Source organism: Odocoileus virginianus, chromosome 9, assembly GCF_023699985.2.
Source record: "Odocoileus virginianus isolate 20LAN1187 ecotype Illinois chromosome 9, Ovbor_1.2, whole genome shotgun sequence".
Lineage (NCBI taxonomy): Eukaryota > Metazoa > Chordata > Mammalia > Artiodactyla > Cervidae > Odocoileus > Odocoileus virginianus.
In genome coordinates, this window is record NC_069682.1 from 2,937,502 (window position 1) to 2,963,684 (window position 26,183).

A 26,183-nucleotide genomic window follows, 5' to 3' on the forward strand; every position below is an offset into this window, starting at 1 on the left:
CTCTTGGGCTGCAAGAAGACTCAACTAGTCCATCCTAAAGATCAGCCCTGGGTGTTCATTGGAAGGACTGATGTTGAAGCTGAAACTCCAATAGTTTGGCAGCCTCATGCGAAGAATCGACTCATTGGAAAAGACCCTGATGCTGGGAGGGATTGGGGGCAGGAGGAGAAGGGGACGACAAAGGATGAGATGGCTGGATGGCATCACTGACTCGATGGACATGGGGTTTGGGTAGACTCCGGGGGTTGGTGATGGACAGGGAGGCCTGGTGTGCTGCGATTCATGGGGTCGCAAAGAGTCAGACATGACTGAGCAATTGAACTGAACTGAATTTTAGCATACCCAGTCTACTGATTATTTCTGCAACAAACGGCTTGATATACATATAGGAAAAATTTGAGATTACATACTCTTTTTTGAGTATTACTATATTCTATATAAAGAAGCATAAAAATCTACTTGTAATCTAAAAATACAGGCTAACATTGGGTTTAGAAACATCTAAACTCAAATTTTGTACATGAATGGCAAACATTTACAAGGATTATGGGATCCTTCCCTGGTGGCTCAGATGGTAAAGAATTCTCCTGCAATGCGGGAGACCTGGGTTCAGTCCCTGGGATGGGAAGATCCCCTGCAGGAGAGCATGACAGCCCACTCCAGTGTTCTTGCCTGGAGAATCCCCATAGCCAGAGGAGCCTGTGGCAGGCTACAGTCCATGGGGTCACAAAGAGCCAGATATGAATGGGCAACTAAGCACATAGGTACTAAGTGGAAACACTTAACTACTTAAAAAAATTATAAAGCCATCAGATGTTCAAACTTCCCCTTTCCTTCAGATTAAAAGATAGATTTATTTATACAGCTGAAACAGGACCCTATATGTTTAGTCTCCTTGACTATTCTCCAAAGATTATCAGAAATGAATAACCTAACTAATCAGATATTTTGACAGGGCCTGCATTGATTATGAGAGTGATATTTTTTTACATGATACTCTTAAATAGTAACCTATATAATTCATGTGACTATAAGCAATATTGTTTTATTTTAAAGTTATCCAAAAGCTTTTCAACAATATAAGAATACAGAATATGATAGTTTTTATAAAAGTGCTTATAAGTTCTCTTCGGTCATATAGAATGCCTAAGTAGTTTTGATTGTCAAACTGAGTCTGAGAATACCTATGATTAAAAAAAAATACTTCTAATAATTTAAATATCTTATGGAAAACACTTCATTCTTTACAGTTGGTTTAAATGTCTAACATATAAAAATTCTATAAGTGGAAGAATTAAGAAATAGGATTTTTACTAGACCAAATGAATATTTTGATGTAAAATGTCTTAATTTGTATTAACTCTCCACTTTTTTTCGTGCTGCCAAAATCCTAACTTATTTCGATTAATAAGATGCTAATCCCTATGGTTCAGTGAACTTTACTAATAAATAATGATAAAATATGAGACATGTTCTGTGAGTCCCACAGATGTGCTGAGCCATGTTCATGGACTTCATTCTCCTTTGTATGATGCTCCTTTTCCTTTTTTTTTTTTTGTAGCTATCAGGACTTCCTGTTCTGTCCCCTGAGGAAATGCAATGCAAGGATCAGACTTCATCTTAGTATATCAGCAAACAATGCCCAAAGCTTAACTCAGTTGCTCTTTTGTTGTTATTTCTAACAAGATGAGCTCCTCTGAAATTATTTTCTTCAAGAATTTTCCTCTCATATTTTACCATCTGAGTTTGAATGGTGATTTTCTTGAACTGTATTTTTTTTAATTTCCAGTGTTTTCTACTAAAGATTGTATACCACTTCAGAAAACATGAATTTATAAAAAATACTTCAACAAATTTGACATAACTCAAAATGAGAGCACTGATGTTTCACAAAGAAACGTTACTGAACTTGGCAGAGTTAAAAACGACAGTTAGAGATGGCTATCCCGAGGAGTGAAGACCTCCATAACTTAAGAGGTCAGGTTGAGAGGTTTGCTCCGGCATCCCTTCTTGGGCAACAGTCGAAATGCAGTCCAGGGCCAAGGAGACCCAGGACACGTCCCATGTTCCTGAAGGAGACCCTTTCTTAAGTGAATATAAAAACCCCTTGGTAAACACATGTGAAGAACACGACCTTTGTGTTCGGAGTGATGGTGAAATGCAAAGCCATGGCATCAAGAATTTTTTTCCGCTTGTGTGATCAAATTTTCAGTATGTAATTATAAATAAGCTTTACTCTTGCCTTTATTAGGGGACAACTGCTTCCTAACAAATTACACCCAAAACTTGGCTTAAAACAAAGTTTATTATCTCATAGATACATGAGGAATCAATTCAGGAGTGGCTTTTTTAGATGCTCTGCTTCAGGGCGTCTCATGAGGCTGGAAGGATAGAGGTTATACTCATCTTGAGGTCCATTAGGGAGAAACTGCTTCCAAATCCACTTCTGTGGTTATTGGCAGGATTTAGCTCCTCGTGGGCTGTTGGCCGGAGCCTCCCGCAGCCTTGTCCTCTGGGCCTCTACTTAGGGCAACTCCCAACCTGGCTGATGGCTCACTGCGTCAGTGAGATCAAAAGAGAAGCCTATCTTTTGACCACACAGTATCAGAAACAACAGCCATCACCTCTGCTGGATTCAGCTCATTAAAGTCTAGTCATTCGGTTCTACTTACACTTAAAGGGTGTACGCCAGAGGTGAGACCAGTGGGGGCCATCTGGGCGCCCAGCACATGCCAGACACACCCACCTCCTCCCCAGGCCCCAGACTCTCATCACGCTGCAACATGAGCTCTAGGTCTAGAACCTCATTACTGAAGTCAGGTCGGGTGGGTGGGGCTCCCGGGGTGTGATTCTTCAGCACAGGTCCTCTCCACCTGTAGACCCACAGGAGCGAGTTATGTCCTGACATACAGTGATGGATAGGCATAGGATAACCATCCTAGGACACGCCTGTCCACCAAGGGAGGGCAGGGAAACGCAAAGCAGCCCACACCAGCCCACGCTCGGACGGAGGGATCAGACGGGGCCTGATCCCCAGGAGGCGGCCCCCCATTCTGCCTGACCGACCCTAAAAGTAAAGGACATGAAAGTTTAGAGAGAGCTTTTATGAAGCTTGCAGTGTAGCTGATTTTTTGGTATATACTCTATTGCTGTGAGTTTCTATTACAATTATTTTCTTTGACTTAGGGTAAAAATTCTTTCAGATTTATAAGAATTTTGGAGGAAATTGCTAAACCATTCTATCTCCCTCTATCGTAACTATAGATCTGACCACTGACTCTTAGTTTAATTTTTCCACACTTTTCAAGATGTTTTCCTTAAATTTAATGTAACATGTTAATTAATTTAATGCTCCATGCTGGCTATTCTAGCTACATTCTGTATTTCTTCTTCAATTTATCAATAAGTTTTGCATTTGCATAAAACTCAAGTTATATTCCTTGATATGACATGTCTTTGAGTATGAGAATTGTTCCAGTTTCTTTTTGGCACTATTGACTGAACTAGAGAAATAGTTTTTCCACTTCTTTATGCTGTTTAAAATGAAAAAAAGTATGAAAGTGAAAGTCGCTCAGTCGAGTACGACTCTTTGTGACCCCATGGACTTATACAGCCCATGGAATTCTCCAGGCCAGAATACTGGAGTGGGTAACCTTTCCCTTCTCTGGGGGATCTACCCAACCCAGGGGTCGAATCCAGGTTTCCTGCGTTACAGATGGGATTCCTTATCAGCTGAGCTACAAGGGAAGCCCCAAAATACTGGGGTGGGTAGTTAATCCCTTCTCCAGGGGATCTTCCCAACCCAGGAATCAAACCAGGATCTCTTGCATTGCAGGTGCATTCTTGACCAATTGAGCTATCAGGGAAGACTATATAAACTATAGTCTACTATATAAAGTCTATTTTTTTCTTGATTACATATTTCCTCAGAATAACAGAAATGAAGAACAGTGATACAAACTAGCAACTGTAGGTAGAGTAGCTTCTACATCAATTACCCAATTACTGAATGATACAGTCTCAGATAAAGAACTTGGAAATTTTACTGAATGTGCAGTTTGAACACTTCTTTTGAATGAACAGTATGTACTGGATGCTTTGTGATACTTGGGAATCTAGCTTTATACTTTAAACATATGTAATTACTACTAAATAAAAAGTATCTATAAAAGTATATTCAAACAAGAACATACACTAGGATGTTATAAAATTTCTGTATGCTCTTAGAATGACGTCAAAATAATGAGAACAGAAACTTATAACAATGTACAGCGGTATCTATGAACTTGCTGACATAATTACCATATTTTAATAGTCCTTCATATTTTTATTATTCTACAGTATTTCTATTCAAGAATCAATTCTTTTTTCTTTAAATAAGTACATCTATGATTTTATGAATCATCAGTCTCAATATGGAGAACAGGCCTTTCAGAGAGAACATATAAATGCAATATTTCTCTTTATTGACATGTCACTAGCTTTTCTTTTTATATGATAACATTGTATCAGTTTGTATCTTCAATGACACATGAAAGATCCAAAATCAAACTGGCAGTCTCCACAGCCACCTGCAGGCCACTAAGCTTTGCAGTAAAACAGTCCAAGGTCAGGGTGTCGGCTGAGTCTTTGGCTTCAGGGGAAAGGCAGGTTTGCGGTGGGAAGGGATGACGAGCACTTCTCAGGAAGGACCAGCTGAGTTCTTCCTGGCTGCTGTAGAGTCCACAGCCACATCTGGAAGGCAAATCTGGCCAGTTCACAGCAGAAGGCAAGTTGGCCTGAACTGACCAGAAGTGTCCATACTTGCCATCGGTAAGAACTTCACCTCCGTCGTGCTCTAAGGAGCCAGCGAGAGATTCAAGTGCACTGCAGAACGCTTCAGTGATCAGCTGGAGCTCTGTCTGAGAGCATCTCTCACCTCGAAGAATGCTTTCTGGCTCATTACGGGTCTAGAGAGTAACAAAACCATTGAAAATACAGAACAGAGCAATTAGGATGACAAAAATGTTTCTGAAAAATACTTGATCAAATGCTTCGTCATACAGTACTTGGGGTTTGGCACAAGGCTAATGGGCAAGGATGGGCCAGCTGGCCAGGCTAATCCATTAACCTGGTTGTTACAGTAAAAGCACCCACTACCAGTCATTTTATCAGAATGAATGACTCAGAATTAACCCCACCATCAATTTGTTCTGAAGGATTGCCAGTAGTGCCTTTGTAAAACATGAAAGACACAGCATAATAAGTGAATCACAGGCTTCTTCTATACACCCAGAAGGAAGCTTGTGAAGACTAACAAAGTCACAAATGAAGTACTTATTTATACTCAGTAAATGTTGGAGATTTTTTTAAAATGCAAATACGTGTGTTATAACTAAGACAAAAACCATTTAGGGACATATATCATTTTCACTTTAATGTTTAAAAAATAACTATTCTTCTCTTTAATTAATGACAAGGTTATATACTTTTGAATTGCTTTTGTTCCACCATTCTAAAAAGTCTATCTTAGAAATTTCATGATAGAAAAAATAACACATTAACAAACTCATCACTGAATGATCGTTAAAAATCCATATCCTAATTACTCAAAAGCAATGACCATTTTTTCCTTTTGCCCAGGAGAGTGGAACCAGATATCATCTCTATTGTACATTCCCTCCCCACATTTTCAGTGCTATGTTGTTTCTTCAAAATCCTACTCAAGATACTGTCCTTCTCCAAAAGACTTTTTCCAGTTTACTCAATTCCATTTGCAAACTATATTATTGTCTCTTCAGCATCAATAGATTGGCAATGGTTTTGTTTTTCATAATGTACATTTTGATAACTTTTCATGAAGAAGCTTTATATTCATACAGATTTTAAGTTATTTGGGGAAGCAAGGCAGGGCATGTCTATGGAAAACATTTACACACTCACCAATCCCAGGCATCCCAGAGACTCTGCACTCCTGACTGACTAAAGAACCAACTGCAAGCACTTGGAAAACACATACCTTTTTCTGGCTACTTTCAAAGAAAGTAGGTCAGTGTTAATGAAATAATTAATGAGAAAGATGAGTGTGACATTTATCTACTATTAGGATACGGAGTCTCATAGATTGATAAAAACAATTCTATTTAATAGAATTAACATGTATCATAAATGAATACCATTTAAAATAACAGAATTTAATAATTAGATGCTTTAATAAATGAAATTGTTTTTTCTGGAATATCCAGAAGGTACTGAAGTCTTTTTGTAGAATCTCAACACTTTCATCATGAATATCAATTATTACTGCATCTTAGCAGTGGAGACAGAGAAGGCAATGGCACCCCACTCCAGTACTCTTGCCTGGAAAATCCCATGGACAGAGGAGCCTGGTAGGCTGTGGTCCATGGGGTCGCTAAGAGTCGGACACGACTGAGCGACTTCACTTTCACTTTTCACTTTCACACATTGGAGAAGGACATGGCAACCCACTCCAGTGTTCTTGCCTGGAGAATCCCAGGGACGGGGGAGCCTGGTAGGCTGCGTCTATGGGATCACACAGAGTCAGACACGACTGAAGTGACTTAGCAGCAGCCGCAGCAGCAGTGGAGATCTCTAGGATAACTTCCATTAACAGAACGCTCATCTCAATACAAATGAACTTACTTAGAAAACAGAGACAGACTCTCGGACTTTGAGAAGGAGCTTACGGTTGCTGGTGGTAGTGGGGTGGAAGGGATAGTCAGGGAGTTCGAGATGGACATATACACACTGCTGTGTATAAAATGGATAACCAACCAACAAGGACCTCCTGTATAGCACATGGAACTCTGCTAAGTGTTATGTGGCAGCCTGGACGGGAGGGGGTTTTGGGGGGAGAACAGATACATGAATATGTACGGCTGAGTCCCTGTGCTGTCCACCTGAGACTGTCCCAACGTTGTTTGTTAACTGGCTACACCCCAACACAAAATTAAAAAGCTAAAAAAAAAAAAAAACTAGAAAAAAACCCAGAATGCTCATTTCAGCAGGCAGTGTATTTAGACAATCCTCAAAGAATGTGATTGTCTGCTAAAAGGTTGGATTAATAATCATTGTGATAAAGATAGGAGCTTATATTTTCGAGTATTATTTTCCTCAAGTGTTTTTAAATACAATATTGATTTCAAGACTAGTGAGAAATTAAGCATTAAAGGCTCCAGAGTATTATTGTCTTATTATCTCATAAAATGCATGTTGCTGAGAATTCAGATAATTTAGGAGGGACTATCTAACCTACCTTGTTTCTGATATATGCCACCAAATGAGTTTCAGTACAGCCGCCTCCCAACAAAACGTACGGTTCCTTGAGTGTTAACTGCAAAGCATGCAGTGCTGTTTGACACGTGAGCTAAAAAAGAAACAGCCAGCAGAATCTGACACTGACACCAGAAACACAAAGAGATACAGTCGCGTTTTCAAGGCAACTTAAGACAGTGGACTCAAGGAGCCGGACTGTAAATGCAAAAGAGTGAAACCTATGTCACCAAGGTTGTCATGCGATGAATACATTTTGGAATAATGAAAATTAGAAATGAAAGAATACTTTAGCTAGATGTTTGTTTTCATGGACTGGACTAATATCCTCCTTCATATACATTTAAGTTCTTCAAATTGAGATTCACAAACACAACTGGATCAGCACAGTGCTAATATTTCTAACAAAAACATCTGCGTCTAAATAAATTAGCTGTATAAATGCTATATAGAATTTATTTCAAGTTGCTATGGAAACGATCCAACCCAGCAGCAATAAAAACACACAGACCTTGAATATTCACCAGGCTATAGCCTGAGTATCCATTCTTCCAGTCTGTGACCAGTACCACAGGGCATCACTTTCCTTGTATAAAAACTGCATGTGTTATTGCTGTTTGTGAACATCTCTGTTAAGAGGTGGATGATGGATATAACTGGGGAACCTATTTCTGAGTGAATTACTCATACACATTAGCATCGAGTACACAATTCAAATTAATTTCTTAAGAAAATTTCCCATCAAGGACTTTTACATTGCTTGTAAATTACTAGAAATAATAAGAGGCAACATATGCCAAGTTTTTATATCATAGGAAATTAAATCAGCTTACTTATAAATGTAATTCTCACATTTTGGTTGTTTTTGCTTTCTACACCACCTAGGGAAGTTGTGAAGGAAAAAAAGCACAGCTGACTGATGTGAAAAAAATTATAGTACCTATCTGATTCTTTAATCCCTGCCCCAATCCCTAGATAAGGAATTCAACATTTATTACCCACCTTCAGCTCATCCCAGGCTGTGTCATTTCTGTTGCAGAGAAGCAGGCTACAGACAGTTGTTTTGTTAGGAATAAGATGAAAAAAATGTTTGCAGCCAAACTTTGCAATGCACAAATCTTTTACAGTTCCATAACTACTGGGAGAGATTGAGCCCAAGGAACCAATAGGCCGTGTTCCTATTTTTTTAAAAAGTTTAGAAAACACAAAATAGATGAATAAACATGGAGCTTACAACCATTTAAAATTACAATATTCATTCCTAGCTAATATAAAAGTTCAAAAAGCATTTAAAATATGAAATGTAGGATAAACAAATAATAAGATGCATCTTCTTAAACCTATAAATAGTACTCTATTATTTAAATGATGTGCAAATAAAGCAGTGGTTCTTTTGATTTACAGACTTTGAACATTTGTTAGAAGCAATTCTGCACTCTCCAGAAAAAGGCATGCACAATTTTGCATACATTTTCAGGAAGTCCAGGAACTCTGGAAGTCCAGTCAGGGATCACAGACCCCAAATTAACAACCACACTAATCTGAAATAAGGATGAGATGAGGAGACAGGCTATTTTTAAAGGGTGTTATTATTTTTACCTTAAAACTCACAAACTAAGCTATGCAGATAGCTGTATGGCTGAATTCCTTTGGCGCTCCATTTAGTGAACATACAGGAATTTTTTTTGCTTTGCCGAACAATTGTTTGTATGTAAACAACTACCTAAACCATGCCAAAATAAAGTATGCGATCTTCTTATTTCATTTTGTTTTTTTTTTATTATATCTTGCCCTCCCTCCTGTATAGGTAAAATAATACAATTTTACAAAACACAAATTAATAAAAATACAAATGAAGGAGAAGTTAGGATAACTTGAAGGTTTCTAAAATCTCTAAATGTAGTAAAGTTATATAAGAAACGGCAACAACCTTTTAAGAAGTAACAATACTAGTTTAAGGTCTTAAAACTGTAATTCACCAATGCACCTCCTTGGGCCAGTTTCCTCTTTCAAACGAATGGAATTAAAACAATAATGTCTAAATATTCTTGCAGCTCATGAACACTTTCACTTCTTTGAATATCTTTTCTTTACTTCTGAAGTCTCAAGGAACAAGGAATACTTGAGAGATTTAAAATTAAGAAAAAGAAACAAACCCTACATCTTGTACAACACTTCAAGGGTAGAACCAACAGAAAATTAAGGAAAGGCTCAGCTTTCCTGCTGACCAGCCTCTGATGTGGAGCAAATCACTGAACTCTTCTTGGTGGGCTTCCCCACAGGAGAGTAAAGGGGGGATGATCATGACTATTTCACAAATCAATCAAAACAAGTCAAAGGTTAAAAATGTTTTGAAAGCCATGACAAGCTTCATACCCACCAGTCCACCAAGCACGATAATCCCACTACTTATCCTAAACTATCCAAAAAGAGGAATTATGATTGAAGGGGGATTGGGAGGTAATGTCAACCTAGATAAGATGGATGAGGCTCAAACATACTTCACCTATTGTTTAATGAAGCTACAGGGGCCTGATAAGAGTTTTTCTCCCCCCTTTCTCTTTTGTCTCAAGAAAGTGTCTGCCCCCAAGATCCAGGACTACAACTCTGGCTTTATGTAAAAGTGTTGGTTGCTCAGTTGTGTCCAAGTCTTTGCAACCCCACGGACTGTAGCCTGTCAGGCTCCTCTGGCCAAGGAATTCTCCAGGGAAGAATACTGGAGTCGGTAGCCATTCCCAACTCCAGTGAACCTTTCCAACCCAGGGATCAAACCCGAAATCATTTGGGGGAGTAGAGAACGGCATGTTTATAAAAGAAGTTCGCGCTCTCCCCAATCCCAGGCACCCATTGGTAGCTCTGCAGTCTCTTGATAACAGTCCTGAGCAACCAATGAATTAGCTGCAAATACCTGGAGAACCCTTAACTTTTTGTATTCATTTGCAAGTAAAATAGGTCAGTTCATGTTCTACCACACTCTAGTTACCAGTGGGATAAAAATCAATTGTGGGCTGGTGTGGAAACCCAGTGCCCACTGACATTGTTTCTATGGAAAAATTCTTCAGAATTTAAAAACTGACTTCATAATATTTAATACTCAATATTCATAACTTGAAATCACCTGCTCATGGAAAGCTCATGGATGTGGATCTGACCCACAACATCACTAATGAGTTTCAAAGAACAACTGCCACTATTTCTTAACAATTTCCACTCTGATGATCATCTGACAATAGTCCAGAGGTAGCAATAGTTCAGAGATACTAGGGATTCAATACTGGCACTCACACTTCTCTGATGACTTATAAAAATAGTCAACTTTAACAGTTTTACCAAAATTTATTAAACTCTTAAGTCTAACCAGTTATAAATTGAAATTTATCCAAATGAAATGATTCTGATATGTTGTCAATGCAGTTAGGAGATATTGAAAAGTGGCTCAAATCAGGAACTCTTTAACTTGTCATTTCTCTTTGTCTCTATTAGGTGAGTACCAACCTGTTTCCAATTTGCCAGGTTTGTAAAATACAGTGAAATTCTTGCCTGTTATAATTTTCTATGTTAATAAATATATTATTAATTCAACAAACATTTTAGAACCCCTACTATAGACCAGGCTTGTTTTAAGCACTAAAAGTAAAAGGCAACCCCGGCTCTCAAGCTTAGCTGGAAATATCTGGGATATTTAATCATGTGCTAGCTTTAAACAAACATACACCCTAATAATACACACACACACCCTAATTAGAAACCACTATTTAGGCAGAAGTACAGTTGATTGTTGGAGTTCGATAATACAAAGTGACTTAAGAGCTTTGTAAAACTCAAGTAGAAGAATTTTAAATTATAAGACTTTATATGATTGTAAGAATGTTAGATTTCTCAATAATCTGTTGAATGTTCGGGGGTTAATAGCTGTAAATTATGACAGGCTCTGCAGTACATTTGGGGCTGGAAAATACCTACAAAGTAGTCATCATCACTCAATTTTTAATAAGTGAACAATACAGAATCATTTTCAGAAACCACCTTTGCTGCCAGAAATGATACACACGCATTGAGGTTGGCAGCTTTTCAAATTGTTCAATATGTTAACACAACACACACCAAGAATATCTTTGCTCAAGGGAAGTGTGATTTATTAACCATAAAGGGCAAAGACCGAAAGAGCACCTTTTACCTGTCACTTTACTCAGCGGTTCCATCAAAGACACTCCAATTCTGTCTACAGCGATAATCTGATGAGTTCTGAGAAACTGTTTCAGAGACGGGTGTATAACTTTTTGACACAAGACAAGATCTACATGGTCATTAACCAGTTGTTTTCCTAGGTTGAACAACTGGTCTAGAGCTGCATTTTCAAGAGAAACTCCGTAACTGACCAACAGGGTTCCTTCTCCAGTATCAGAAAGGTCTCCGGACAAAGACACGCAAAAGACTGCCACCTTGAAGGAATCTGATTTTTTGATAGGTAGTATCTTCATCAGTTGAACTTCTGATACTTCAATAAGTATTCCGGGTAACACGGCAGAATCTATAACCCTTTGTCCTTTTAAAGGGACAATTACACTCTTTCCTAAAATGACGTGCTCTTGGGCGTTCTCTGGAATGGTAAGCAGAAAGGCTCTCAGAATCAGAGTACTGATGTGGTCAATCTCCTTTGCGATGAGCATGCAGGCAGGTTTACTGGTTAATATGCTGCGTACCAAACTCAGGAGGATCTGAGTGCTACCAAAGTCGACTGGGATTCGGCAAGCACAGACCTCAGATTTCAGGTAACTGGTGCAGAGGCTCAAAAGATGCTTATTTAACCTAATAACCGTGGTGGGTGTCAGGCCTAGTCTCTGAACATTTTCGACGAGGTTGCAGCAAAGGATGGCGGTGAATAAGCCGGCGTCGCTGAAGCAGGCCACGTGACTGCGCACGGCGGCCGTCAGGACCTTCAGCACCGGGTGGCTGACGGGCAGGCCGGCGAGCAGGGCGGCCGAATGCGAGGTGGCGGCCACGGGGCCGCCGCGGCCGTTGTGCAGCTGCTTCAGCCGGCCCGCCGGGCCGTAGCACGACGCGACCAGGCCCCGCAAGGCCGCCAGGCTGGCCCCGGCGCGCCCGCCCGGCAGGGGTTCCCTGCTGCAGATCGAGGGCTTTTTAGCTTCTAAACGGGACATGTTACTGCAAGCGGTAATTTGTGAAGAAAGCTTTTATTTTGTTAACCAGAGTTTTCTATTCATTGTATTGTCGAGGGTTTTAACATTTTAACAAGATTATCTTTCAGGAATCAGAGTTCGGATTTACAGCATGGTGGCTGTAAAATTAAATACTGAGCTCCTTGCTTATGAAGCTAATCAGCACATAATGATCAATATAATGACATTTTAGTAATTCCAAATATTTATTTTACTCCATTATTCAAATTCTTTTGTTTGCCTTCAGGCTGAGACTTTACAGACTGTTTTGCAGCCCTCTGTATAAAATACGTCCCAAGATGGACACCTATGAAGGAAATCACAGCTACAAGAAGCCAGTTCTTTCTGATCCAACTGCTATTTTTCATCTCTTCTTTCTAGCTCAAGCTCTGACTCAGAGCTGCTTCTTTCTATAAGAAATAAAAATAAAAAATATTTTAGAGAAGTAATCCCAAAACATTTTATAATTGAAGTTTAGTAATTAATTTGAACGCTCTGCTCCTTCTTTAGAAAAAGGAACTACCCACAGGTACAAATCTCCAGAAAATGAGAAATATAAATTAAGACTAAAAACACCCACTTCTTTATTCTTCAATGCCTTTCTACAGTGAAAAGTACTGATATTTTAGTAATTCTGGAATGAACAACACAGCCAGAAAGCCTATGGTACAGTTATTTTAATGTGATATGCTTCTAGAAAAGAAATGGTATGTATACAGTAAAACTCATAGAATCTGGTCTCGACATCCCAAATGTTTTCATTCTCTAGCATCAAGATATAGTGATGTTTTTTTCTCTAACTTTGGTTTGCTTGGAAACCTTAGGTCTGAATACAAGTGCATTTGTATCAAATCCTGTCTGTAAATAATCATGAAAATGAGATAACCGTCAGGATTCTTAATATAGACACTATCTAATGTACAGTCTACATCTAGCTAGACAAATCTGTACAACACGTTTACTGAAGAATAAACCATGTTTGAAATATGTGGCTAAAGTCACAGCAATCTTTTGTAGTTTCACCCTATCGATCAATGATACTCAGTGTTGATGTCTTACAACTTACCCACTCCCAAACTATGGCTTATGACAATAAACACAAAAGCCAGGCATTGTGCTGGATGACAAGGAGGAAGACAGGACTGGATTGGCAGTCTGACCTCAAAGAGGGTAAATAATCTAAAATGCTGCCGTTTACCAAGTGTGCTGCACTTGTACTAGTCTCCTTAATGAGGCTGGAAGAAGTGAGCTGGAGGCGTAAACTTCTGATACTATAATAATGTGTGGAAAGAATAAAAATCTCTGGTCACACATCTTATCTGTTGAGGTTTGGTGCTTTGAAGGTAAAGGTTCAACCGATTATTGGTTATTTTCAGGAATATACTAACCATGCTAACCACTTGGACAGTGTTCAGCATAAATAAGACTAACTGAACTACTCAGGCTACAGTCCTGCCCGGAGTAGACTATGGCAGAGTATAACACAGACCAGGAAGGTGATCTGAAGACGTGCAAGGAAGATGTGAAGAGAACAAAGGAATGTTATGCAAAGTGTTATTTTGGTTATCACACCTCCTAATTTAGTTAGAGGGCTGTAACCATGGCAACTGGGCCCAAATAAAGTGAAAGCTAGGATGGCCAGCTTTCTCACTGTAATGATAAAGCTATAGTTGTCTCTTTTTATAGCATGAGGAAAAAAGTTTCTGTTCATCTCATAGGAGAAAGAGCCAAATAACTTAAATATTATTTCAAAGCTTATTTTAGATTCAACAAAATCTGTGAAATACATTTAAATGCAAGCTTAGTGAAGTGACTTCCATTTGTAAATTTGCATATTACAACACCTACACAAACCACAAATCTTAACAGACTGTGACCAATAAAGTGATTTACGTAGTTACTTCTCAGTACATAATAGTAACATGCAACTTCTCAAAAGGGGCTAAATTGGCCCCTCTAACAGTCTCGTGGCAGTTAGACCAGTAACCACATCTTTTGGCTAGTATCTTTATGAGAAAGGAAGAAAGTGTTGGTGACCGCCAAATCATTTTCAGGATGTCAAAACTGCTGACTCATGGTCCCATGTCTTTCTCTAGACAAAATAAGGTTCAATGGAGAAAACAGGGGACATAAAACACAGGGCTGGCTTACACAATAGGTTTGGAAGTGCCAACTCAGCTATTTCTTTCTTCCTAACAATGTGACCCATTATTCCAAAAGTTACCATCCCAAGAATGGCCCTGACTATTCCTGGGTGCACTGGCCTGGCAGATGGTCTTTTTGCAGTGATGGATAACAATTAAATATTAATACTAAAACTTCCACGAGTGTATTCTCAATTCAGAGCTATAAAATATGCTCTAAAGAAATATAAACAGGTAAAATTTTTTCCTAAAAGGAATCAGGGTTCTTTGGAGAAATGGCTGAGCCAAGAAATAAATGAGATGAGGTAGGGACTTTTCCTGTCAAAAAGTAATAGTTATTAAAAGATGACACAGGAAACAACTGACAAAGGATTAATCTCCAAAATATACAGTAGCTCATGCAGCTCAACACCAGAAAAACAAACCACCCAATCAAAAGGTGGGCAGAAGACCTAAACAGACATTTCTCCAAAGAGGACATAAAGATGGCCAACAAACACATGAAAAGATGAACAACACTGCTCATTGCTAGAGAAATGCAAATCAAAACTATAAAGGGTATCACCTCACACTGGTCAGAATGGCCATCACTAAAAAGTCTACAAACAATAAATGTTGGAGAGGATGTGGAGCAAAGGGAACGCTCTTGCACTGTTGGAAGGAATGTAAATTGATACAGTCACTATGGAGATCAGTATGGAGATGTCTTAAAAAACTAGGAATAGAACTACCATATGACCCAACAATCCCACTACTGAGAAAATTGTAACTGGAAGAGATATGTGTACCCCATATCCATTGCAGCACTTTTTACAACAGCTAGGACATGGAAGCAACCGAGATGTCCACTGACAGATGAATGGGTAAAGAAGTTATGGTACAATGGAACACTACTCAGCTATAAAACGTAACACATTTGAGTTAGTCCTAATGAGGTGGATGAGCCTAGAGCTTGTTGTACTGAGTGAAGTTAGCTGGAAAGAGAAAGACAAATATTGAGCATTAATGCATGTGTAGGTAATCTATAAAGATGGTATTACTGAACCTATCTGCAGCGCAGCAATGGAGATGGACACATAGAGAACAGACTGTGGACACAGCGGGGGAAGGGGAGGGTGTGACAAATCACAAGAAGAGCAGGGAGACATATACATGACCATATAAAACACACCACCCTGGGAATCTGGAGGGAATCTAAGATGGGACAGTTTAAGCGTTAAAAAGAGTATTCATGATAATGACTGTGATAATTCAAATTTATGCAAACTTCTGAATTCATGTTGTCATCAAGAACAAAAACTCTCATTGCTACTAGAGCATTAACTTGTTATTATAAAAACTGATAAAGGGAAACAAGGGCTTCCCTGGTGGCTCAGTGGTAAAGAATCAGCCTGCAATGCAGCAGGAGATGCAGGTTTGATCTTTGGGTTGGGAAGATCCCCTGGAGAAGGAAATGGCAACCCACTCCAGTATTCTTGCCTGGAAAATTCCATGGTCAGAGGAGCCTAGTGGGCAACAGCCCATGGGGGGGGGGGGGGGTTGCAAAGAGTTAGACACAACTTAGCTGCTAAACAACACAAAGGAAAATTAAGCATATTTTGCTTTTCCTGTATAAATGCATGTTGAGGGGTAAATCAAACTCACCTGAAACTTGCAAGCCTGCTACTTCCCTGGGAGGTGGTTCTTCTTAGGACTTGTAATTGCCAGAGTGTCTGGTTCAGAGAGGTTGTCCTTACTAGGAATTTGGAAAACAGGGCTGCTTTTGATCCTGTGCCACCCCAAATGTATGAACCCAATCAGAGGTACCATAACCACCAGAACTTTGTAGTCTTTCCAGAAGTTCTGAAAGCTCATAGTACTTCAGCATCAGTGTACCTAAGAAAAGGTCAACAGTTAAAAACAAACAAACAGAAGCCCTCTAAAATTACACCTCTAAAGCACAAGCAGAACACTGCCCTCTAATAAAAGCTGCCTGTTAAAAAGCTTCTAGGTACAATACATTGCAATGTTATTGAACAAAAAGAGGTAAGTTGCAGACTTACAGGGATGGCAGGAGATAAGGCTTGGAAACATACAGGGCAACACTAGAAGTTCAGTCAGCCAGCAACATCACCTGCTGGGAAAGCTGCCGAGAACACTCATGCATCAATGTCACTGTCTTTATATAATTAATTTCTCTGAACCACAACAAAGTTAAATTATTTTTTTAAAAAATCTATTTAGTTACAATTTTAACAGAAGAATCAAATGGCAGTCTTTAAATATGCAGTGAGAATTCAGATTCTGCATTCTGACAGGATGTGAGTGATGATGTTTCCACTGAAATGGAGTCATGCATTGGTCCCAGTTGTAGCAAGACTTCTGGCTTGAACTCTATGAATTAATGCCACCTCCTCATTTCTGTACTGAGCCTCTGTAATTAGTGTTTACCCTTATCACTAATAACTATACACTATAAGGGTTATTTCTGCTTTATTGACTATGCCAAAGCCTTTGACTGTGTGGATCACAACAAACTGTGGAAAATGCTTAAAGAGATGGGAATACCAGACCACCTGACCTGCCTTGTGAGAAATCTGTATGCAGGTCAGGAAGCAATGGTTAGAACAGGACATGGAAAAACAGACTGGTTCCAAATAGGGAAAGGAGTACGTCAAGGCTGTATATTGTCACTCTGATTATTTAACTTATATGCAGAGTACATCACGAGAAATCAGGGCTGGATGAAGCACAAGCTGGAATCAAGACTGCCAGGAGAAATATCAATAATCTCAGATATGCAGATGGCATCAACCTTATAGCAGAAAGCAAAGAAGAACTAAAGAGGATCCTGATGAAAGTGAAAGAGGAGAGTGAAAAAGTTGGCTTAAAATGCAACATTCAGAAAACAAAGATTATGGCATCTGGTCCCATCACTTCATGGCAAATAGATGGGGAAACAGTGGAAACAGTGTCAGACTTTATTTTTCTGGGCTCCAAAATCACTGCAGATGGTGACTGCAGCCGTAAAATTAAAAGACGCTTACTCCTTAGAAGAAAAGTTATGATTGAACTAGACAGCATATTAAAGAGCAGTGACATCACTTTGCCAACAAAGGTCCATCTAGTCAAAGCTATGGTTTTCCCAGTAGTCATGTATGGATGTGAGAGTTGGACTATAAAGAAAGCTGAGTGCTGAAGAATTGATGCTTTTGAACTGTGGTGTTGTAGAAGACTCAAGTCCCTTGGACTGCAGGGAGAGGCAACCAGTCCCTCCTAAAGGAAATCAGTGCTGAATATTCATTGGAAGGACTGATGTTGAAGCTGAAACTTCAATACTTTGGCCAGCTGATGCAAAGAACTGACTCATTGGAAAAGACTCTGATGCTGGGAAAGACTGAAGGCAGGAGAAGGGGATGACAGAAGATGAGACGGTTGAATGACATCACCGACTCAATGGACATGAGTTTCGGTACACTCAGTGAGTTGGTGAGGGACAGGGAGGCCTGGCGTGCTGCAGTCCATAGGGTCACAGAGAGTCAGACTCGACTGAGTGAAATGAACTGAACTGATAAGCTTTATCGTCAACAAAATTTACTTGGAGAAACTAGGGCTAGGAACTTGCCTGGAGTTTCAAAGCTCAATAGTATTAAGTTTTTGTGCTCTATCTGATTTGGAAAGCATGGAGTGTGGCCCAGGAAGTCTGTTTCTGATGAACTGTTGGGTTTGGGATCTTAAGTCTAGACGACCTCTAAACACTTCTTACACTTTTTTACTCAAGGGAGCTCACTAGGCTTTAGTGATAAGTTTATACACTCATGCTCTGAGTGGACTAGCTCTCCAAGATCCCATCTGGGCAATGAAGGACAATAAGGACTGTTAAGAATTAGGTTCAGTGGCATGTATGTGAGTTCCATTATGAAATCGCTTATGGTAATTTTGTGTGAATGTGTTTAGAAAAATGTCTGAACAGAACTTTTACTTATTCCTTCCCTTTTAAGGCAAGATTAAATATAGGACTAATGAGCTACATATCTGAACTGTGTTCTGTATATACATATTAAAAATAAACAGAAGGCTTACAGTTATGCCTATGTACATATATTATTCCCAGCATTAGAAACGATTTCTCAAGGTACAAGTTCACATTTAATAAGGACTTTTTTTGCTAAACTTAAACAAACTGCTAGAGAAAACATGGCCTGCTTTGTAACTGCAAGTATTCTTGGCCCTCTCTCTTCCCTCAAGGGCTTTGGCATTCTATCTGCTTTTGTGCAACCCTTAGCCACCATACCTTTTACTGACATACTCATATTCTAATTTTCAGAGAAAGTCAATCACAAATAACTGTATCATGATTACATTTCCTTGTGGAGCCCACTGTGCAAAAGCCTTTGGGGCATTTGAGATTTGATGAACAACAAAACCTCTGAGGGAGGCCCTGGGTGACCAGGAATAATGAGGGAAAAGCTTGAATAAGACTTACTTCTGAGATGGAAGGACTGAGGCTGTACCAAAGTCAATGGTCTGTGTTGACAGGTGGCATTTTCGTCCACAAAATACCTTGAATTAAAGGATCAGAATATACTGTCCTTTCACATCCAGTCTCAACACTTAAGGTGACTTTAACCATCTCCAACTGTCTCTTCTGAAGTGAGCTTGTCAAGTCACAGCACTTTTCATAGACCATACCTCTACCTGTTTAGTTCTCATGATCACTAACATATCATCATATTTGTCACTTTTTCCTGAGTTATGAACTTTTAGGAAAACAGCTCATAGAAAAGTCTCATTTGGAACGGTGATGGTGGTGGTTTAGTCGCTAAGTCATGTCCGACTCTTGCGACCCCATGAACTGTAGCCCACCAGGCCCCTCTGTCCATGGGATTTCCCAGGCAAAAATACTGAAGTGGGTTGCCATTTCCTTCTCCATGTTTGGACTTAAAGAATATAATAATAAAGCTGAGATGAATAACTCAATAACTGAAATTCAGAATAAACCAAGGTCCAAGCTGTGACAGCCGTGTCTGGGAAGTGTGGTACGATCCCTCCATGTACAGTAGATGGCAGCATGAAATGCGATGTGCCAGGAACCCTCCTCAGATTGGCATCAAGGCAGCTCCCAGCACTCAGTACACCTTTGGGTCTTCCCTGGGTAATAAGCAAGCTAAAAAAATCTGTCATCTTTTTGGTTTTAACAAAAATGGGATCGCAATATACACTCGTTTTGTAATCTCTTCTCCCTCCAATAATATAAATCTTCATTATGATTTTTAGTAGCTATGTAGCTTTTATGGCGATATCCTAACTTAACAGATCACTGATTGACAGAAATCTGAGATTTTTTTCAGGGTTTTATTGCTAAACATGCCAAGTACTCTTGTAAATCCTCCAGATCCACGCCTTAGCCTATGCTGCTTCTCAAGATAATACAGTCTTACTAGAATTCCTAACAATTAACTCATTTTTAAAATGAATTTGTTAACAAGAAAGTTTTTAAAACTTTGACTTTTGCAAAGGTTCACAGTGCTGAGCAGCAGGGAGACAGGGAGCTCCAACTTGGGGATGGAAAACGAAGCCGGACACAGCTTTTCTTGAGATGGCCCTTCCCTCAAAACATTTGGCAACGAGTTATTACAAGTGGTGTGGAACTATTTTATGGACACAAGAGATTCCTAAGTCTGAAGCAAGATTTTCTCAAGAATATGCTCAAAATGATCACATTTGATGGGAAAAAACAGGCTGGCTTCTAAAACGAGTTAGTGCTTCTTCATTCACAGAGCGTTTCAAGTTTGCTTGGATTAAAGCAGCGACACAAACCACAGCAAGAAGACGTCTTCCCCTTCCTTACCCTCCTCCAGTCTACCTGCCACTGTCCTTATCTTTCCTGGATCCTCTCTGAACACGCTCCTAAGAAAAATGAAAACAGAGGGTGTGGGACTCTTTTACAAAGATGGAGGAAACCAAGAAAAAGGAAAAGAGATTAGTAAATTTTACATTAAGTAAAACTGAAAGTAGATATTTACGATTTTATCCACTGAAATGCCTCTGTTAAGTATAGAAAATGTTTATAGGCCATTGGCACAGATGCTTTCTTATAACCTTCTTTCCAAAACAGATTTTTTGCATTATTCAAAAAGTTTCCTATTTTTTCTTTTTGTTTTCATAGCAATTTTGAGACCACTTTATGTATGAGGAAACACTAAATGATTCTAAAATTATTGTCAGTTAATTGTGGCACTCATCTTGGAGTTTGGAGTCCTAAAGTTTTGGCTGGTATTCTTAATGGCAATTTTCAAAAGTTGAGTATTAGTATCTCAGCTTTGGCAAGAGTCAGTCAGAATTCCCAGTGCATAATGATGTGTGCTGAGAACATTCCAGGCACATGCTGCATACCTGTGCAGGTCACTGAGGGCAAGTCCCCCAGTGCATTACACCTGGCATGTCTTTATTCTCAAGGCAGGGTACACTAGAGGCTAACACATCTTGTGCCACTTGGTTCAGAATGAGAGGGGAAAAAAGCCCATATCCTCCAAACACACACCCATGATCTACTAATGGATGAGACGAGTGGAACTAATTTTAGATGCTTTTTTTTTTTTTAAGCTCAGTTCTTAGTGCAGAATGGTGAGAGATTAATGAAAAGAATGGAGAAAAGCTGGTTACATCTCTGCCCCACTAAAATATCATAATCTTTTTGACTGCATAGAACTGATCAGTAACGTGAAGGGCAAAAAAAACCACTTAATCCTAAACAACCTGGCTCTGGCTATCAGATTACTCTTTGTATGCACCATCACGTCAGTTAAAACCACAGAGTTTCGCTATCCATTAGGTTTACAATAACCCGGATGCAGGCAATGCTGGGGAAGGCGTTCCTTTTGCCTACTGGGCTTGCGGGGCGCCATCTGCTGGCCTTTTGAACACAGTGTAAGGTAGATTCTTAACGTCTTCATCGTGGCTCCGTTTAAAGTATTTGAAGAAAAAAAAAAGTTTAAAACATTTTTTAAAATTACTGAATGTAATTTAAACATGAAGAGAACACTAAATGGAAAGCTGAACAAGTAATTAACCCAACTCTTGTGGCTGTGATATTTCATTAAATTTATTGAAATTGTATAATGCCTTTTCTTCTGGCGTGACGAATGTTAATTTTAAGTATCTGTGAATTCCTCATTCCTGAAATCTAATTACTGACCCTGAAAGTAGTTCTTTTTATCCTCAATTTTAATACAAGTTCACATTTTGGCAATTTTGTGTACATGTTAGAAAGGACTGCATGGTGTCTTCAGGCCTATTGGACTAACTGGTATGCTAAAGAGAACAGTAGTTCTTTTTTAACCCCCTTTTCTAACGATATTACCTAAGGTAACAGCTTTGCTGAACTCTTCCAGTCTTGTCAAAACACAAACAACAAAAAACTTACTGTCAATTCTTGATTAACTGAGTGGACCATCTGTGTTAGTCGCTTAGTCCTGTTCCGACTATCTGCGACCTCATGGACAGTAGCCCGCCAGGCTCTTCTGTCCATGGAATTCTCCAGGCAAGAATACTGGAGTGGGTTGCCATTCCCTTCTCCAGAGGATCTTCCCAACCTGACCCAGGGATTGAACCCAAGTCTTCATCACTGCAGGCAGATTCTTTACTGTCTGAGCCACCGGGAAGCTTACAGAAAAATACGGAACGCTTCATGAATTTGCCTGTCATCCTTGCACAGGGGCCATGCGAATCTCTGTATTGTTCCAATTTTAGTATATATACTGCCGAACCTGAGCTCTAAGTTTCCTTTCTGCAAAATCTTACCCCTACCTTGACCAGCAGGCAGTAACTGGTCAGAATCAGCTGACCAGCACAGCCTGGTCTGGAGCAGGTCAGGAGCAGGCACAGGGCATGGTGAAGGCATAAGCATTTTACCATCTCTGCTCTCCTCTACTCCATTACTGTGAACTCAGTGTCTTTATAAATACGTAGTATACTGGAAGCATCACAAGTTTTATATGGGGGCTTTAACTGTCCACAACCTAAAATGTGAACAGCAAATGAATAATTAGCAACTAACAAGGAAAAGATCAGCTTTCTGGCAGGCTGTGGCTTATCAGAAAGGTGTGGAGAGTCATCATGAAATTGAGAGTTGTCTGAGAACCTTTCCAGTCCCTTTCACCATCTTCACGGCTGCCTGCCATCTGACATGGAAGCTGCTGGGGAGTTACGGAAGACGTGGGCTGGGCTCTTAGTGCTGCAGCAATGCCTGTGTGTTCCCCCGGTCAGCTCTGAATCTCCAAAGGCTTGGTTTCTGTCCTCACCATTTCTGAGGTTCCTATTTTACTCTCCACCTTGGTTTCTGCAGATAACCTACTGGCCAGAAGACACTGTGGCTCCTGGGTATGAGCCCCTCTGCTTCCTGCTCCCACGTGTTAAAACCTCCGTCTCAGCTCCCATCTCACATCCTTCCTCACTCTCTCAGAGGAGGAGGACCTGGCACTTCTGGCCAGTCAGTCCCACCTGCCACTGTGTCTTCAGGGTCCCAACTCCATCACCCCACTCCCCCAAATTCTACTTCCCATCTCCCACTTGGAACTGGTCTTCCTCCTTGGCAAAACTGTTTTTCTCCGCTGAAAAGAACCAAAAGCAAATTCTCTGAAGCCACTGCCCTTTACCGGCCCTTCCTTCCAGTTACTAGACACTCTGATTCCTTTCAAATAACACATTTCTAGAGCCACTTCCATCTTCACACCCAAGTAATCTGCTTTTGTTCCACTCTCCACGGAAACTGCTTTGACTTCTCTCCCTATAATCTCTCTGCAGCACTTTTGAGGAGTTCTTGAAACGCTTTAAGTACCTGAGGCTACTGGTCTCCTTTAATGGTCCCTCGGTTTCCATCCACCTTCAAAGCTCTGTCCTTGGCTGTCTTCTCCCTCTGTTCATTTCCTGGGTGTCCTCATTCACACCCAAGCTTCTGCTTTAGCACATCCATCAGTGACTCCCATGCCTGCATTTCCATCTTAGTCCCACACATCCCACGATGCTGTTCCCCACAAGTGTCTAAACTCATCTCATACAAAAATGAATCCTCTTTCCTTCCCAAACTGCTGTTTCTCCTCTACTTCCTGCTTTCTTTTTTAATAAAGAAATTATCTACCACGCTCTTCAATTAGAAATCTGGATACAGTGGACTCTGATGTTTCTTACACTCCCCATCAAGTCAGTCACCCAATTCTCCATTTGACCTGACATTTCTTTTGCACAATTTCTCCCCACCACCACAGCCCTGACCCTCATTACCTCACTTGCTTCTAATCCAATGGTTCTGTGTGGTCCCTTCGCCACTGGCAGTAGCATCACCTGGGAACTTATCAGAAATGTAAAATCTTGGGCTGCCCCGGACCTACTGAATCAGAACTCTACACTGGGATCCAGTCATCTGTGTTTCAACAAATTCTTTAAGTAATTTTGACACTTAAGTCTGAAAACCACTATTCCATTCTCTACCCTCTTAATGCTGCCATCTTGGGGAAAACAACAACAGATACAGCTGTGTTGCTCAGAAGCCTTCAATGACATTTTTGACTAGAAGGTGAAACCTACATTTCTCTGTACAGCACAAAAGATGGAATCTAGTTCCTGACTACCAGTTGCCAGAAGGTAAAGCACAACAAATCATCTTGGTAAGAATGCACTATTGTGTAGTGATTAAGTGGACACGTTGTGGAATCCTACTGCCTGGGTTTTTCCATCTCTGCCTTAGCACAGTACAGCTGGCTGTGACCCTGGATGTTTCCTTAAGCTCACAATGCTCCAGGTCCATCATCCACAAAATGAGAATAACACTGACAGCCATATCACAAGGTTGTTGTGCAGTTATCACATACCTGGCACTCAGGCTGGACTCTGTTACAAAGATTCCAGGATGTTACAGAAAAGGTAACAGGCTCCAAAAGTGAGGGCCAGGAAAGTTCATCATGAAGGAAAGAAGGAAACTCAAGGACAAAGCAAAACAGCAAAGACAGGGTGATAAATTCATACTTGTTTCTCTGACAACAGTTAATGAAGTTAATGTTGCTAAGTGATTAAATATGAGGGTCCCAGGATAATGACGCTTTGAGTAATGACGGAAATCAAATTCTAACCTCCCCCACTAGGTATGATCTTAGGCAAAAGACTTATTTCCTGTCTCAATTTCATAGTCCGTAACATGGTGCTATATAATGAGAATTCCTATGTATTTACCTATGTAAATATTTATTGTTTATCCAGTATTTGATATACAAGCATTCAATACAGGGCAGCAATTATTCTTATTGTATGTACAATATCTTCAATACAAATCAGATATAAAAACAGGCACTTCTGGAGACTCCTGTTTGATCCAAGTTCCAGGGAGTGTGGAGACAGATGTCAGTCCCAGGGCTGACTGGGGGAAAGAGCTGAAGTTATGCCCTCTTTCGGGGACAGTGGGTATCCAATAACTGATTACTGCAGGGATATAGTCTTGACCCTTCCCTCCAACTTGGGACAACTCTGAGTTACTGCGAGACTTGGTAGACACTCTCCTTGGGACCATACTGCAGCTCAACTTTTTCTATCCACCATTCTGCCTCCTTTCTTCCTTGGTAAGACCCAAAAAGTCCTAACAAATGTCCTGGCCATAAATCTCCTTAGGTCTGCTTCCCAGGGAACCCCACGGAGGACAATCTAGAAACATCTTGTTCATTTATCAATGTACTTGTTGATTGTTGCCCCTCCCATCGTTAAATATAAGGTCAATGTGGTCAACGTGGCTTGTTTTGGTCACTTCTGTATCTGCTAACTAGGCAGTGTGACAAATATGAATATGAACTGCCGGTGTTAATGAATGCCATCAATGAAACTGCGGGCATAGGGAGTCTCTTAAACACCACCAGGATGTGAGCCTGATCTGGCATGGGAGGAAGAAGCATATGACTTCAGGAGGCCTTCATCTCAACAAGGTTTCCATGCCCAGAATGTCCAAAGCGCCAAGTCCTGCTTCTGCCGTCCGAGCCGAGTGCGGAGTGCTGCTGTCAGAGGGCGGCTCTCCAGGCAGACACAGGTCTCGGGCCAGGGCATTCGGCGCCTTCCTTCGGGCGCCTTTTCCGTCTATGTTCCGGCGGCCGCGCGGATCCGAGGGAGGAGTGCACACCTGGCGCTATGCGCGCACACCTGGCACTATGCGCACATTTCGAAGCACCCCCGCCCCTCCGCGTTCCTCCCGGCAGCAAGCGCCCAGCGCCGAGGCTGCAGGTTAAACGCAGTCTCTAAGGAGCCGGCCTCCCAGTCCCGCCCCCGGTCTCCTTCAGTGACCTTTCCGAGCGGGAACGAGCCCCCGCCCCCCCCGGCAGCCGGGCAAAGAGCCGGCTCCCCGCGGCGGCCCTGAACTTCTCACCTGCCCGCCGGCCTGCCGCCCGCAGCCCCCGAGGCCGCAACCCGCGCCGCCGCCGCTCCAGGAGATGGGCCCGCGCTGGGGACGGAGCATGCGCAACCCCAAGCACCTCCGGGCGTTGGTGACGCTCTCGGCCGGGGACGCGGTGGCGGCGACCGGAAGGCCGGGGGCGGGGCTCGTCTGGGGTCAGTCTGGGCACACTGTCGGAAG

At 40.8% G+C, this 26,183-nt stretch overlaps 3 protein-coding genes and 1 non-coding gene across 6 annotated transcripts; all 4 read right to left on the minus strand.

Annotated features, from left to right (window-relative positions):
• Positions 1-4,445: 4,445 nt before the first annotated feature.
• Positions 4,446-12,435, minus strand: MKKS (MKKS centrosomal shuttling protein). Its single transcript, XM_070471891.1, has 4 exons — positions 11,450-12,435; positions 8,275-8,450; positions 7,256-7,366; positions 4,446-4,949 (listed from the first exon to the last, which is right to left on the minus strand). The coding sequence occupies exons 1-4, from the start codon at positions 12,432-12,434 to the stop codon at positions 4,509-4,511; spliced, it is 1,713 nt and encodes a 570-aa protein (XP_070327992.1). The 5' UTR covers position 12,435; the 3' UTR covers positions 4,446-4,508.
• Positions 12,436-12,448: 13 nt separating this feature from the next.
• LOC139036540 (uncharacterized) lies at positions 12,449-26,065 on the minus strand. Its single transcript, XM_070471896.1, has 2 exons — positions 25,977-26,065; positions 12,449-12,862 (listed from the first exon to the last, which is right to left on the minus strand). The coding sequence occupies exon 2, from the start codon at positions 12,818-12,820 to the stop codon at positions 12,659-12,661; it is 162 nt and encodes a 53-aa protein (XP_070327997.1). The 5' UTR covers positions 12,821-12,862; positions 25,977-26,065; the 3' UTR covers positions 12,449-12,658.
• Positions 16,241-26,065, minus strand: LOC139036539 (uncharacterized). 3 transcript variants are annotated; one of them, XM_070471895.1, is made up of 3 exons: positions 25,977-26,065; positions 20,442-20,485; positions 16,241-16,471 (listed from the first exon to the last, which is right to left on the minus strand). In XM_070471895.1, exon 3 carries the CDS (start codon positions 16,448-16,450, stop codon positions 16,259-16,261), a length of 192 nt encoding a protein of 63 aa, XP_070327996.1. In that variant the 5' UTR covers positions 16,451-16,471; positions 20,442-20,485; positions 25,977-26,065; the 3' UTR covers positions 16,241-16,258. The 3 variants fall into 3 exon arrangements, with proteins under 3 accessions (XP_070327996.1, XP_070327994.1, XP_070327995.1); XM_070471893.1 differs by having other exon boundaries at positions 20,427-20,485; XM_070471894.1 differs by lacking the exon at positions 20,442-20,485 and having other exon boundaries at positions 25,977-26,064.
• Positions 22,248-22,352, minus strand: LOC139036818 (U6 spliceosomal RNA). The gene has a single exon (XR_011489685.1). It is a non-coding gene; the product is annotated as a U6 spliceosomal RNA (small nuclear RNA).
• Positions 26,066-26,183: the final 118 nt, after the last annotated feature.